Here is a 15459-nt window from a genome sequence, read left to right as displayed (position 1 = left end):
AGTACCCCTTTCCTCCTTGGCCTACATTTCAAACTGCAGACCAGCTACAAATATACCTGCTGTATCTAATAAACAGTTAAAGGTGTTGACGAGAGTTAAGGGGAAAAGAAGTATTTTACCTACCCTTTCAGTGCCTTACAGCCGCAAAACACTTGCCAGCTTTAGGCTAATTAACCACTCAGAACCAACCCAGAGGGCTTCCTTCTCTGATGTCCTGCTTTTTATGCAATGATTCATACAGGAACAGAGGAAATGCAAACTCTGCCATTCTGCTCTAGTAGCCTTTTATACTCTTTGCTCTCTGCGACAGCACAAGGTCGAGGCAAGCCTTGAGCACGGAGAGTGACAGGGGCAGGCTGGAACCAGCAGCCACAGCAGGGAGAGCACCAATGCCTGACAGGTAGGCAGAGGTGGGTCACCAGACAAGGAAAAGCATCTGATCAGCATCTGAGGTTCATGATAGAGGGTATTCAGGGGACAGGTACCAAAATAAGAGTCAAAAGCTCTCCTTCTCCCATTGCTCCTATCTGCACCCTGCAGTGCAGCATCTGCTCCGTGTCACCCAAAACGGAAGAGGCTACATGTCTGCTTGGGCTCTGGCTTCACCAGCACAGCTCCAGCCCGGCCTGGGAAGGGTCTGAGTACTCATAGTGTGACACTGCACAAAGTGGCAGGAAACAGGGAGATTTCAGTTGAAAAGAAAGATGAGGAACTCTCCTCAAAGATGGCCACTTAACAAGGAAAGACACCTTAATTTCTAACTGTGAGCCTAGCTGGAAAACTGACAATCAACCCAGGTCATCCTGGGTTGCTCGATGCTCATGAGCATCCTACTCGATGCTCATGAATTATCATCATTTACCTGTCCTGCTAAAATATTTATATGCCTCTACCACTGTCATGCAGAAGCACATGGGAGTCTTAATACCTAGAGTACAGGAAGCCCCACTGGCTACCTATTTCAGATATGGAAACTGAGACACAAAGAAAGGTCAGTTGGTTCAATCTTGAGTCCTTTAGTCTGCCAGCAAATCAACCCAGGGACACATGAAGCCTGTGCAGAAATGAAAATTAGTCTCTTGGTGCTAAAACTCTAACAACGGGACCATCCAAGTTCTGCTCCCCCGGTCCACTTTCTTTACACGTTATAACTTGGTCTCTTCTCAGGATAATGAGGTGAGCAAGTGTACATGCAGGCAGGGCCCGGACAGCTGACAACAGCATGAGTGGCAACGCTGTTGGCAACACAGAAAAATAATCCAGTGTACTCAGGTCCCAGTCCCATTTCAGAGCAAACACAAGTACAAACCAGTTCTGAGTAGTCTGTGACATCCACAGTCCTCCCTACATCCCCACACCTATCGCTCTCAGCCCTTGGGCTGTTTTGCACCCAGCTGTCAGCTCCTGGACCTATTCGCAGATGGAGGAAGGGCAAATGCTTTGCTCTGCAGGTTTACAATAGTAGTGAACCTGTCTGCAATGAAGGAGTGACACACACATACACCCGAAAGTCACATTGCTGTCTCTGGACAGCAATAACATGGCAGTTGCCTTGCTTTCTATAGGGAGAGAAAGAAGCTTTGCTATTCATCAAGTACAAAGTGGGTCAGCAAAGGAACAAGAGGTGAAGTGAAATGAGAAGTTGGCTCAGGACAGGTGGCCGCTCTACCATTTCATCACATGGATTACCACCTTCTCCCGCACCCGGGAGCACTCAGTGCTCAGCGAGGTCGACGTGCAGAGGCTCATCTTCTCTTAGTAGTGCCAGAGTTTGCCGGACAGATGTGGTCCTCCTCCACTTCTTTCCCTGTAGCTTTGTCACGTCGTTTCCAGCATCCTCAAGGTACCTGGGAGGAACATCTGCCTCCATTTTCCACCAAAATTTAACAAAAATTACCCTGTGGCAAATGACCTGCACACCTCCACCCTTGAATAAGGATGAAAGCAAGGCTACAGCATGTGCTGTCTTGCTTGGGGCTATATTTACTGCTGATTGACCTCCATGACAGGCTGCCTAGCTCAGCAGAAGCCTGGACAGTAATAATAGATCAACTCTTTCTTCTTCTTTATTTTTTTTTTTTTAGGGCAAAACCCAAGGAAAATAAACCTTCCTTCTGAAATCAAATTATCTCCTGATCGTAAGTTGGAAAGAGGAATTTCTGTCTCTGCTCATTTTCATAACTATCATTAATTACTTTTATTTAAATCAATATTTAGTAGTGCCCAAAAATTCCAGTTTAGATCCTACCTGTGCACACTTTGGGACAAAGCAGGAGCCAGGAGGCTGGTCTATGGGCTGATAGAGGAAGCTGCTATCCAGATTCCAGCTAGATTCAGTCCTCCAGAAGCTCACTCAGCCCACTCAAATCAACTCTTTGTGACAACCAAGAACTGTTGCCTTATACTATCAGGCAGGTAAAACCCAGCCAGAAGAGCTGCTGTAAACAGCCTGTGTGAACTATGGCTTGCTGTTTCATAAAGTAACATTTTATTCCTGTTTTTTTCCCCGAGTCCCACCTCCTTCTTGCCTACATATTTTTCTGTCTTCACCAGTTCCACCACACACCAAATGGCGATCTCTTTTGTACCCAACCACAATTTCCTTCACTTCAGCAGAGGAGATGTGCAAACTTTGCCTAACTGTGGGCTACAACTTGTCTGTTGCCTGAGGGCTGCAGCTGATCTGCAATCAAGCAGAAAAGGATTGTAGCCTCATGGTCATCTATAATATAGAAGAGTGAAACAAGAAGAATATAGCTGTCAGCATGTATTGCAGCTGGATTGTTTGAATCAATGGCACGCTCCATACAGGGGCCTGTAATCTCCCTGGGGCTCCCCTGCATTAAAAGCAGGAGAGGATACGAAACAAACCCAGCTAGGTCCGGAGCTGCTGGCAGTCCGCGTTTAGTGAGGGGAGATGGGTCCTAAGTCATTTCTTTGAAGAGGTATGTAGGATCTAAATTGAAATTCTGCAGCTCCTGCTCAGTGTTAATATTTATCATTAAGAATAACAAATGGTGCTTAAACTGCACTTTGGAGTTTCAAAGCATTTTATAAACAGTAATTAATATCTTAACACATCATCTTTCTCTGGTGCTCATCTGGCAATGCATCAAAAATTACAACTAGAATGGGAAGAGATTACTATTTTAAATACAACCAAAGGAACTTAGGCCAGGAAGAATAAGCAAGGAAAAGAGCTGGTGAAAAACACTTTGCTGCAAAACTAAGTCACAAGCAGAGTTCTTACCACCCTTCTGCCCACTGGCCAGAGCTGGGGCGTAAGAAAGGGCATAAACCAGCAGATTCACCCCTTGCAATATTTACTCCACAGCGCTTGGTGACCATCAATTCTAGTGTTTTGCACTGGTAAGTGAAGATCTGGGCCCATCAAATTGTGTCCCTGAACTGCCTGCTGTCCTCTAGAACAGCAGAGTGGAAGACCAAATGGAGGGTCTGCAGCTGTTTATTGCTGGTGAATTCAACAACAACCAATTTATACTCATCTATCAAGGAATATGCAAGTGGAAGCAAATATTATGGTCATGTTCATTTGTTTCTGATTACAAAATGTATGTAAGTGCATATGCAAATTAAGTGCACCCATCAGACTCATGGCAAAGTGCCAAATTAGCCCTTAGTATCACAAAGTTTGGGGTGTCTGGCAGGGATATACAGTGATTTCAAGTAAGGACAGGCAGCCCCTTTAGATGCAGCCAAAACTGGGCTGCTCCAAAGGGGCGGGTGGAGGATAAATCCTGCAGTAACTTGTCTCTTTAAACGAAGCTGAGGGGCTATAGAAAAATCTGTTCCCTCTGCAGTTAAAAGTGTGATAATTACAGAGTAACGGGCTCCTCTGTCATTCAGCAGGCAGCATCCCCAGGAAATCTTGCTCGGTAATCAAGGGAAGAGGTGCAATCAGGCCCCTATTCAGGCTTCGTTTAGAAACAGCCACTGCAGGCAACACAAAGGCTTCAGCATGGTGCTTTGTGAAGCTGGTGATCACATCAACGTCTTGGTTCTGCAACTACAAGCAGAGTTAATGTCATTTCTAAGCACATCTTCTGTTTCGCTTTTCCTCACAAAGTCCAGAAGGGGCTTAGGGAGAGGGGTGAGGTCTTGGGCCAAAATACTCTTGTACATACAATGTTGTGCTCACACTGTCCACATCACTTTCTGCACCGTGATGTTGGAGGAAGAGAGAATTTCTTGCCAACTAAGGAAGACAGCGTGATCCTGAAAGAGCAGATATGAACATGCTCATTGGGCTGCTACAGCAGCACAGTTTTCAAAATTTGCGTGGGGAAGGTTTTGTTGGGTTATTTTTCCCAGTGACGTGAATGTATCTGTGCTGCTCAAATTCTACTGGAACCTCATTCTCTTGGCAGCAGCCTGATCCCACAGAGACTGATGAGTTTCATTAGAGGGGAAGGTGTCTCTGACTTCAACTTTCACGTCTAATGCCACCATTGCCCAGAAACATACAAATTAATTGCTACTCAAATCAGCCATCCTTTGTACCCTACAGAGCTGTCAGATTCAATGAACGAGTTTACTCCAGCCGCAATAAAAATAGTATCACATTTTATTCAAAACAGCCAAGCCTTGCAAAATATGCATGCATTTGCACTCCCACTGTATACACTCAGACACAGAAATCGTTCTTCTCATTGATCAGCAATGACCAGGTCAGTTACCCACCTGGGCATGTAGTTACCATGCATATACAATCCTGGTAACACTGTAACTCTGTCTGGGTGCACTTTAAGTGCCAAAAATCTTCCTGCGCATCGCAGGCACGTTCTGGACAGGATTTACAGTTTTGTCTCAGTATGGAATGGTTGTTCTCTGCTGAGGTTCACCATAACTGGAACTGCACTTTGCGTTACAGTAACCCCTAATACTGTACATAGAGCTTCATTCCGTCACAGTTCAGGATCAGCAAATTCCACTTTCTATTTCTTTCTTATTTCTCTGGCCACAGAATAAATGAGTTTGCTGTGGGGTTACCATCTGAAGACATAGGTATCAGTCAATAGGCAAGTAATGGCCTGGACACTGTCAAGAGAACTCATTATTAAAAAGGTACATATTGCATTTAGCCGTTCAAACAGAAGTTGTTATTGATTGGATCCCATCAGTTCCCAGTAAAAGAGCCAACTGCGATGACGAAATGAAAATACGCACACAGACTACAGACTAGTAAATACTGTAATGGAGTTAAGGATCCCTCCCCCAAAGGGAGTTGTTGATATCCAGTTGAAAGAGCACGTCTTTTTCAAAAGCGAGACTGGGAATAAAATAACCATGTTATACCTGCAAATATCCAGAGGCAGGATAAGGAAACAAAACAAAAGGGAACAGTTCAGACAAAAAAAAAATCATCTCAATCTCTTGGAAAATAAGCAAACAAAGAAAATACAAGTTTGTTAATGGCCAATCAAGCCACAGGCAGGTAGAGCCTGCATCCAGTTCTGCTGTTCCTACCACATCCTCCTGTTCATCGGTGGATGTTCTGCCACACTCCCGGAAATGAAAGAGAGCATCTTTGGAGTTTGCTACATTTTTCAAAGTCAGATAAAAAGGAAGCTATACGTAAACTGGGTCCTGTTTTGTTTCCTTGCCACTTTTCTTTGTCTGCTTGTTTCCACTTACTAAACAGCTTTTCTTCTGTTTTTCCCCTCCTTTTCACAACCTGCACAGACACTGTAACATTTTTGGATGACAGCATTAAACACACGGAAATCACCACTGCTGCAGCATAATGGAGGCAGAAAACAAGGCTGATTATAAAATTCTAACATAAACCAAATATACACCATGAAGTAATACAAGAGAAAACTGAAGAACCGGACAAGGTAATGACTGTTTGTGGCAATCTCGACATTTGTTCCATTGGAAAAGCTCTCTGCACAGCACCTTATGTGTGAGTGAACAGCTCACAGCTAACAGTGAGTTAAAAATGTTTACTAGAAAAGGTACATCGTGACAAACTTCTTTGCTCACCCTTAATAGAAGGCTAGGCTGGAAGCTGATGAATCACTATCGGAAACAAACAGCAGTGGTGACGCATGGCTTCAAAAGGTAACAATAGCACTGCTTGATCCGTGATGTCTTCAACAGAAATATCCCTGGATTCGTTAGAAGACGGATTTGATATTGTTCCACCCACCCAGGAAATGCAGAAATTCCACCACCCGAGCCCTGATTAGAGCTCTCACAATAGCCCCACAGGTACATAGAAGCCTTGATCACTTACAGTATTTTCTCAAGACGTTCACTGAAAACCATATGCTGTTGAAGTCTTTCGCAGCTCCCCGTGGAGTCTAGATCCGTTAGCCCAGCAGTAGAAAGAGGTTTATATCTTTATGTTTCAGGGTCCACATGCCTGTGTGGGTCTTGCAGTCTTCCATCACCCAAAACTGGCATTTAGACACAAGGTATGTTTGTTCTCTAAGCATATGAGGACCAGGCTGGGAAGCCCAGCTACTGAAGTGCCTAGTCACACCCAGGACTATCTCCAGCTCCACATAACTCATGGCTCAAGCACAGAAAATAGTTCTGGCTCATTATTGGATTGGACCTGCTCAGAGCAGAGCAAATAGCCAGGGAGAATTCTGGTGTTCAGCACTTCATAGGCTCACACCTCTTATCTAATAGTCATGTACTGTTACTGTAATGTTTAGCTATAAAGCCAAATATTCTGTTATCATTAATAGCACCTTAAAATTAATGGACATGTGGACATCATGTTTATTTTTCAAGCCTCATTTCCTATAAAAACATGTTTTCTTCTTCCATCTATACTGTAAACATAGAACTGTGTTTACATATTATTTCTTTAGGGCTTTTTGCTTACCTATCAACAGTATAGGGACTTTATTTTCAGCACTTCTCACAATCTACATATGAAATTCCAGTCAACGTATTTTCATTGCCAAAAGAAGTAAACAAAAGTTAGTTGTGATAAGATATTGTTGCAAACATTTCCATTTTGACAAAATTTCGGGGTTTTTTTTATCCTGAGATAAGACACTTCTTGCCCAGGTTTCATCTTTGGCTTAGCGTGAAAGTGTAGTGTTTAAATCTAAATGTCATTAAAAATGCTGTGATGAGGTTCTCAAATTCACACTGGGATTTCTGTTCTACTTACTCAAGTCTCTTGCACTTACAGAGTTAATTATCGCCACACTGCTAAAGACCAAGGAAATACACTCCATCATGTGGCTTGCATGACTTAAAACTTTTGGACTGAAATATTAAAAGAGCATGAAACAACACAGAAACACTCAAATCCCTCTTCCCTTTGCAATACTAAGTAAGATCATTCAGCAGGTCCCAAAGCAATTTAATCAAGGATGATAAACCAATCAAGGTGCCATTCAGCAATTAGTATGCAAGCAATTGAGGGGGAGCTTGGGGCTTCCATGGACTAGCAACAGTTAACGTCAAAGATGGCCTAACTCTTGCGAAGCCCTGTCAATCAGTTCTGTTAGCCATACATATATGGCTCCTGTTTACTGGTACCCAGACAGCAGCTTTTACCAACACCAACATAGGGGGCTTCTGTATTTACCAGTTTATGTTCTCTACCCTTATTAATAAGTTGCTGAAGAAAATCTGCCCATGCCCCAAATGCACCATACTTTCAGAGAGGCACTTTGCAATTGCTCATGCTCTCCATCTACTCCCATTTCATTAGTTCCAGCTGGGAAAAGAATGGTAGATCTTTAATTCCTCTGATAGCCACCAGCACAGATAAGAGCTCAGTCGTAGCCCTGCTAAATGACAAATTAACTCTTTGGATTATGTAAAGATGAATGGGAAGCAGGGAAGCATTCTCTTACCTTCAGAACACAGCTTGCCAACATATCCAGTGGCTGAGCAGTCACAGTGCGGCTCGCCATCCAGAAGGAAGCAAGTGCCACCATTTTCACAGGGGTTTTCTGCGCAGAGCCCTTCCATTTCCAGTCGGACCCCTTGACTGCCCAGGAGCTGTGGCTCAGAGTTGCCGTATTTCAGATCCAGGATAAATCCTTGAAACGGAGGCTCACTCAGAACACCATCAAGGGTCAAGGCAGCAGGACGGATGTCCAGTGGGACTCCACCAACAAAAAGGTCACTGACGATATTCATATACTGGCGTTGTGGACGCACCTCACCCGGCTTGGCTTCACCATCCAGCACTAGCACTGTCCGAAGGTGATTGCGGCTGACCATCAGGAAGTGCCAGTTGCTGTCGTTGACCTGCTTGTCTGTGATAACTGTAGTCTCCGCACAGTCCACACTGAACTGGAGCTGGATGCGCCCATCAACAAGGGACAGACAGAGGAAGTCACAGACACCACCATCATCAAAGTAGAGGAGAAGGCCAGCAGAGACGTTGGTCTTGAATTGGAAGCTGAGTTCGCTCCTAGTGCTGGCATCCCAGCGGAGGTAGCGGGCCCACTGGTTGGGGATGCCCATGAACTCCAGACCCAAACAGAGACCCAGCAAGGAGCCCAGCAGCAAACTCACCTTCAAGGTGAAGTAGATGGAGTGCAGAGTGAAGCCCATTGTTTCAAGAACCTTCTCTTCCCTAGGAGAAAAACAAAAGCCACACTACTGGGATGAGAACCCCAGCAGTCAACACCAAATGTTAAATCCAACAGAAAGAGGAGGAGAACACACAGAGTGACAGAGAGAGAGGGAGAGTAAGCGAAAAGTGAGATAGCAAGAGCACGTGACCAAGAGGAAATGTCTCCTCCCCAAGGAAAGATCTCAATTATCCTTTAGGATCCAGAGGCTTTTATGTCAGAAGTACACGGTATATGAAGTGACTTCTCCAGCTGGTGTGCTTTTGTGAAGGGCAAAATAACCCACAGTGGTTTGTTTTGGTAGAACACAAAGGAGACACTGGTTGTTCCAAGGAGAAAGGAAAGGCAGAGCTGAAGCCCAAGCCTCAAATTCTGGTTTCCTAGAAGCGATGACAATATTGACGGAAGCGGCAGTGAGATGGAGGAGAGAGCGAATTCATAAAGCACGTGATCCTCAAGAGGGCAAAAATGAAGTCAATCTTCATGATGCACTGGTGGCTACCCAGACCATAATTCACTGATTGGCACTCACGGAGCTTGCAGGACCTATGGGGTCCAGAGAAGAAAAGAAAGGAAAAAGTTAGTCCTAATACTCACTATATCTTTACCATAAACCTTATTAACAATTTGTCCAGTAACTCATCTACATTCCTTGATACCCTGGCTACTTCTTCATGCCTGCAGTTGGCTACACAGTCCTCCAAACCAGCAAGGACATCTACGTCCTCAAAAGAAAGAGGACCAAATAGAGAACTCACCACGTGATCTGCACACATCGCAATGCTGAGCAATGTAAAAATACACCAAATTATTTAACTCCTTTAATGGATGAAATCTCACTGACTTTACTGAGAGAAATGGTGCTGAAGCATCACCAGTAACAATTACCTCTCTGTGAAAATCCTTAGGGCAAAGACCAGGGTTCCTTAGAGTATAAGAGTTGATACAGGGCAAGAGAAGATGTTACCCAAACTTTCCATTGCACTGCTTTCATTATGCTTCCTAGCACACCAAGCAAGCATTAGAGAAGACAATGCTGCTGTCAGCCTGTCATGCAGTAGCTGCTTTTCCTTTACATGTCTTGCACACTTCAGAGACTCTAACAGGGACCTTTGTGACCTGGAAACATGTGCTATGCAAATTACATATGGCAACCTGCAGCTTAGATGATAGGAAACTTGTAGCTTAGATGATAAGAACTGTCTAAGCACTTAACCACTTACCCTGGTCTAGTGGCTTGGCAAAAAGGCCAAGTTCACCCCTAGCAAACAGCGAGCAATTCCAACTGCCTTCAGTGAGCAGGAGTTACACCTGTTAACACTGCGATTTAATTCACCTCTGCCTAATCACGTGGGTGACTGTATGCCTGGGGTAGGAGGATGTTTTAAGATGACAAGTAAAGACAGCACAAAGCTAGGCTCATTCTTTAAAAACTCTGCTCAAAAAATAAAGTTTTCCATTAATACAGGTGCTTATTCACAGAGATGGGTTGGGCACAAGAACAGTTCTGGGTATGGCTCACATTAGCACAGATCCAAAGCAGGAAAGGAGGTGATGAGAATCAAAGCCTTCAGCCTCCCTGAAGCCAGCATGAACAGAGATTTCACAAATTGGATCACAAATATTGCAACACAGTATTTGCCTGGGCAAAGCATTTTGTGCCGTGGACAATGAGAGTTGCTGGGGCTGCTGTTGCCCCCAGTAAATGCCTTTCAACCCCACTGCCCACATTGCTCCCAAGGAGGACGCCCACAGACACTGCAGAAACAGGCAGTACAGAAAAGTTTGTTTGGTAAGGGCAGAGGTTGAGCTGGAGGAGAATCACTAGGAGGCAACGGAGGGGAGAGCTCACGTAGTCACAAGCCTCTGCCCTACCTGTCCCAGGGACCTACAGAAGTTTTAAGTCTCCAGGGCTGTCAGTCTGGCAAATTTAGCCAGCATGAAAAACAAGTCACTTAGAAAACAAAAGGGATCAATTAAAAAAAAAACTCGCAACCCTGGTGGAAACCAGGCCTGTTCCCCGCAGCTGCCTGAGTGGAGCTTGTTAGCTAAACTGCTATAAACACAAATAAAATCAAGTCAAAAGCAGAGGGGAGATAATTCCTTTTAATTGTTAACAGCTTGGCTCAGGAAAATGGAAGGAGGAAAAAGGAGGTGTTAGGAGAGGTGTAAAATGAAAAAAACCCACTGATCCAAATGCTTAAATCGTCTGTCTTCCCAATAATCACAATGTTGGCTCAGTTCATGGGGTTTGGGGGGGGGTTTAAAAATCAACTGGAAAAAAGAAATTATGTGGCTCTTGTCCATTTACCTTTCTCCTCTGTGCTCCCTAGTGGCTCCACTAAAATAGCCCATGATTTATGGAGAAGGAAAATAGAGTGAGAGGGAGGTAAGAGAGAAAGTGATGACCCAAGCCTGCAATTATTGATGAGATGGGAATAGGAATATAATAATGTGTGTAAATTAGCCAGCGATGTGCTCCCAGCAGCTCACGGTTCCCTGGAACACTTATAGCACCACCATAGCAAAATTCACCACTCCATCAGACAGCTCCATGCTCAGAGCTGGGGAGGGAAGCAAGCCCAGCGTGTCACCAACCACCCCAGTGCAGAGGGGCTTTCAATTCTCCTGGGCAGGGTAGGTTGCACCATCTGCTTGAGAAGTAGCCCTCAGCCATATTACTCTTCTCTCCCTGTTTCAGAAGACTAACTCTTTGAGAACCAGTAAAAGACACTGTAAATCACAGCAGCAGGCGTGAACCTGATAACCTGTGTGATAACCACAAATGAGATCTGTTATGTCCACGTACAGCCCAAACGCCTGTCCGAAAAGTCTACCGATCTCTCCCAACCCCAGGCTGCTGAAACTCTGTTTTAACACACACAAAGAAATCTCAATCTCCGTGGGTTGCTTTGATCCTTGGATGTTTCAAAGGCACAGTAAAAAGAGCAGACTACCTCTGTGGTACAGATTTCTGTAACATCAATACATGTTCATTAGGAGAGGACAAAGGCCACAGTTAACCAGGGAAACCAGGCAGAAACGGTTAAAGAAGAACAGCGTTGTTGACTGAGGAAAGCCAAGGCAATCCCTCTCTATCTGTTTTGAGAGAAGCCAAGCTAATCCCTTTCTAGCTGATTTGAAAGAAGACGGTGCCAGTTCTATTTCAGAAAAGGAAGACGACACAAACCCCACGAAATATAGGTGTCACTTCTGGTTTCTTCATTGCCTTTAGCTCAGGTTTTGGGAAGGCTGCCTGCACCCAGCCTCTAGCAGGCTGGGGCCATCTAAGGGTCCTCCAGAGCTCTCTGTCAGTGCCCATCAGTCCTGATCCACAGCGGTTCCTGGTATTCCAGTTCTGTGTCTGATGCGGTTCAGCCTGTGAGAGCAAACCTCACCGCACAGTAGCAGGGTCTTCAAGAAAAACTCAGAAGACCCAGTGTCCCTTTTAGCAGTGGCCAGGATCTGAATCCCAAGATTGAGAGAGTAAATTCTGACACAACAAATCTGTACCTCACCCATTTCCCACAATGATCCTCTAAGACACACTGAGAACAAATAATTTTCTGCTCTTACCATTTTATTTTTAGCATAAGTACTACCTTAGCAGCCTCATACAGCACACTGCTACCATAGCAATACATTACAGTTTGGGACAATAACTACAGATTCCCATGGTATTTTGTTATGTATTTTATCTCTGAGAAACCTCAAACTTTGTCACAGCATGGTCATATCTGACAAAAAAGACTTCATGATGGACAGTATCTCTCCCAGTCATGAATTAGCAATACCCCTGTTCCAATTCCACCTATTGCTCGCATGGAAAAACAGCATAAAAAATATTTTGCATGTTATTTTTTTGGCTTAATATGATTTAGCAACATGAAACAAGACAGCCAGTCTCATACGATCAGCCCTTCAACAAACTATTAGATGAGGTCTTTGCAGAGCACTTTAAATACTCGCTACCCTGAAGGAACGAGGGAGCCAGTAACTTGTCTCCACTGCGCCTCCAGCAGCCTGTACCACCTCCCTGGCCCACCAGAGAGCTGAGACAGCAAGGAATCTGCACACTGAACAGACAGCTCAGCATCTCACACACGCAAAACCTGCTGTAGGAAACACACCCACTTGCACTATTGAAAAGTCCCACTCTCAGGGCTGATAGAGCTGCAGAACTTTCCAAGCTGGGAAGGGAGGCAGGCCCACCCCAGTGTCGTGGGCAAGTGCTACCCAACCACCACCCACCCTCCCAAACTTGAGAGCAGCCTATTAATGCCAGGTCAGAGCCATCTGCTCAGCAGCCCATGGAGAGGGTCTCACCCTTGCTTTGGAGTGGCTCTCAACTGCTTATCAGCTGTATGCAGAGAATGAGTGACATTATCTAATTGCCAACTAATTTCCATAATTACTGACTGGCACACTCTGTATGCGGGGTTAATATCTTTGCAAACGTCTCACAACGCACCTGCTTAGGAAAGAGGGTGAGAAGCTGGGCACAGTGCTGCTCCCCAGCTTATTTACCCAACTGCAAAGGAAGTTTGTGGGGTTCAGGTTTGTCACTCTCCACCCTCCCTCCTCCACTACCTCCCTCTCTGGCTGCTAATTGCTCGGGGATGGACTTTTTTTTGTATTTGAAAGTGTAATTTTCAGCAATTCCTAGTGCAGAAAGAATAACACAGTTAGATGAAGCCAAGGACAAGATGGCTAACACCTCACAAACCCGTGCCACTGAAGGATGCTGCACAAAATCCCGCTGATACACTGATGGGAGCGGTTTACAGTTCCCCCCCATCTGCCACCCCATTCCACAACCAAAACTATTCATTATGTCACACTTGGTGTGGAGGGAAAAACATACTTTAGTCCCCTAGGATCCACGCATTTATACCCCATGTGAACTCACACTTGTCATTGCCTTCACTGTAAAAAAAAAAAAAAAAAAAGCAAAATTCAATTTTTTGCTTTATTCCCCAGGCCCTAATGAAGCAGAGAAGTTTTTAGGAAGGGGAAAACATAGAGCCTAATTTGGCTCTGTGTCCATGTGTGTTCCCACAGTTGGCCCAAAGTACAATGATCAAATCATCACAGCTTTACGACATACGCTTCTCAAAATGGTCCAGTGAGATTCACAATCAATAATTGATATTAAAAGCTAAGCTTGCCAGTGGCAGAGAAATGGGGAATTGATAGTATTTATTCAGTCTGTCTTCACTCATCCAGTTCTCTAGTGAGCAATGGGCTCCTTTCAGCTCATGCCTTTAGTGTGGGTCACCACAGAGACTCATAGACTCCTATGTCTTAAGCAGAAATCTTTCTGCCTGGTCTATCCCCAGCTGAATTGTGGCTAAAAAAGAAGGGCAAAAAATAACAAAAAACACCCTTCTGATGAAAAATGCAGATGTGAAAACTGTGAGTTGTTACTCTCGCTGAGGGGGAAAAAAGGAATACAAAAATCCTCCCGTCACACAGCCTCCTCAGCAAGGATGCTGAGGGAAGACACTTACAGAGAACTGAGAGTGGACATGGAGGCTTTGAAATTCAAGAGACTAAAGAAAACCAGACAGATTAATTTAGTTTTTAATTCCTCTAGCAGCATTTGCATCTCAGCTATAAATCTGGACACTGGCATCATCCCCTTGCTGGGATGGAGAGGACTCGGGTGGTGCAAGTGGAGCTAAGCTGAAAGAACTAGGCTGAAGATAGAAGCAGACAGCTATTCTGTGATTCTATTACCCAGGGAAAGTTTAGTGGCACTACACTGCTCACAGGGGTCAGGGATAAGGCAAGATGGGCTCTCCTTAGCAAAGAGGCTAGAAGCGCAACTGAAAATGGGTGCTTTGCCTTGCAAATACACTCAGGTCCTGCTGAAGTTGGCAGACCTTCACGGGATGCAGCATCGTACATGACTGGCTGCTGGGAGAGAAGTGGATTAGAAAACAGAAAGCTTTAGAGTTTTATCTTGGATGTAGAGACACATGTGGGCATGACGGCCAGCATCTTAAAACTGGGAACTGGGGGTGACGCAGAGCACTTGGTGACCTCTTCTGGATGGTTTCCAGGGATATAGTATTCATGCCTGTTTCTTACATCACTGTGAGAACCACACATGCCTTTGCCCCACCCCAAGCCCAAGGAAAAGATGTATATATCTCCTATGTTCATTGGTTCTTCATACCACTGATATATCTTGCAGGCTTAGCTTTTCCATTCTTGAAAGCAAATATGGAGTTGCTCAATTCTCCTTATCTGAATTCAGCACAGAGCTCCCTAGGAGACGGTGGCAAAAAACCTGTATCCAAGCAAAGAAGCAAGAAAAGGAGATGGTACTATTCAGGGAGGTCTAGGGTTGCAAATGAAGAGCATCCTCCTAAAAGAAAATGAAAATAAAAAAGCTAGAATTACTTTGTCTTTGCTTCCCTATAGTGGATTAGGATATATGCATGTACATGCACACACAGTCAGTTGCAGTCTGTAGGTAGACAGTTGGTTGGTTTCCTGGTACCTGGGCACATGGTTTGCAGCCAGACAGGTTAAGCCCATTGCCCTTCTCCCTGTCCCCAGTTCTCACCTGGGGAGGGCAAGAACAACGGTTTATGACAAGTCTACTACTGGAGCTCACCTGCAGAAACACTACATAATACCCAAACTTGGTACTTATGCATGAGGAGCAAGCTCACATGCACTCGCAAGACACACAGCTAAAATGCCACCAGCAGCCTCAGAAGGAATATGAGCAAGCTAGCAATGTGCTCTGTTCAACAACAAGCATGGGACCATGGCAGCACAGCCTTACACTTCACAGCTATTAGGCTGGGAAGCCATCTGGCTGCTTGAAGAGTTAATATTTTATCATAATTACCCTTCAAGGTTCTCACCT

The 15459-nt window shown here is 44.7% G+C and overlaps 1 protein-coding gene across 5 annotated transcripts in view; it reads right to left on the bottom strand.

The window, feature by feature from the left end:
* Positions 1-8556, bottom strand: part of NRXN3 (neurexin 3) — a 942294-nt gene extending 933738 nt beyond the window's left edge. For all 5 annotated transcript variants that reach the window (XM_074149382.1, XM_074149385.1, XM_074149386.1 and 2 more), the window contains exon 1: positions 7848-8556. In XM_074149382.1, coding sequence (XP_074005483.1) covers positions 7848-8556 — 709 coding nt within the window. The remainder of the gene's footprint in view (positions 1-7847) is intronic.
* Positions 8557-15459: the final 6903 nt, after the last annotated feature.

Source organism: Numenius arquata, chromosome 6, assembly GCF_964106895.1.
Source record: "Numenius arquata chromosome 6, bNumArq3.hap1.1, whole genome shotgun sequence".
NCBI classification, from domain to species: Eukaryota; Metazoa; Chordata; class Aves; order Charadriiformes; family Scolopacidae; genus Numenius; species Numenius arquata.
Note: the sequence above shows the minus strand (reverse complement) of the source record. Positions and strands in the feature narration are given on the sequence as shown.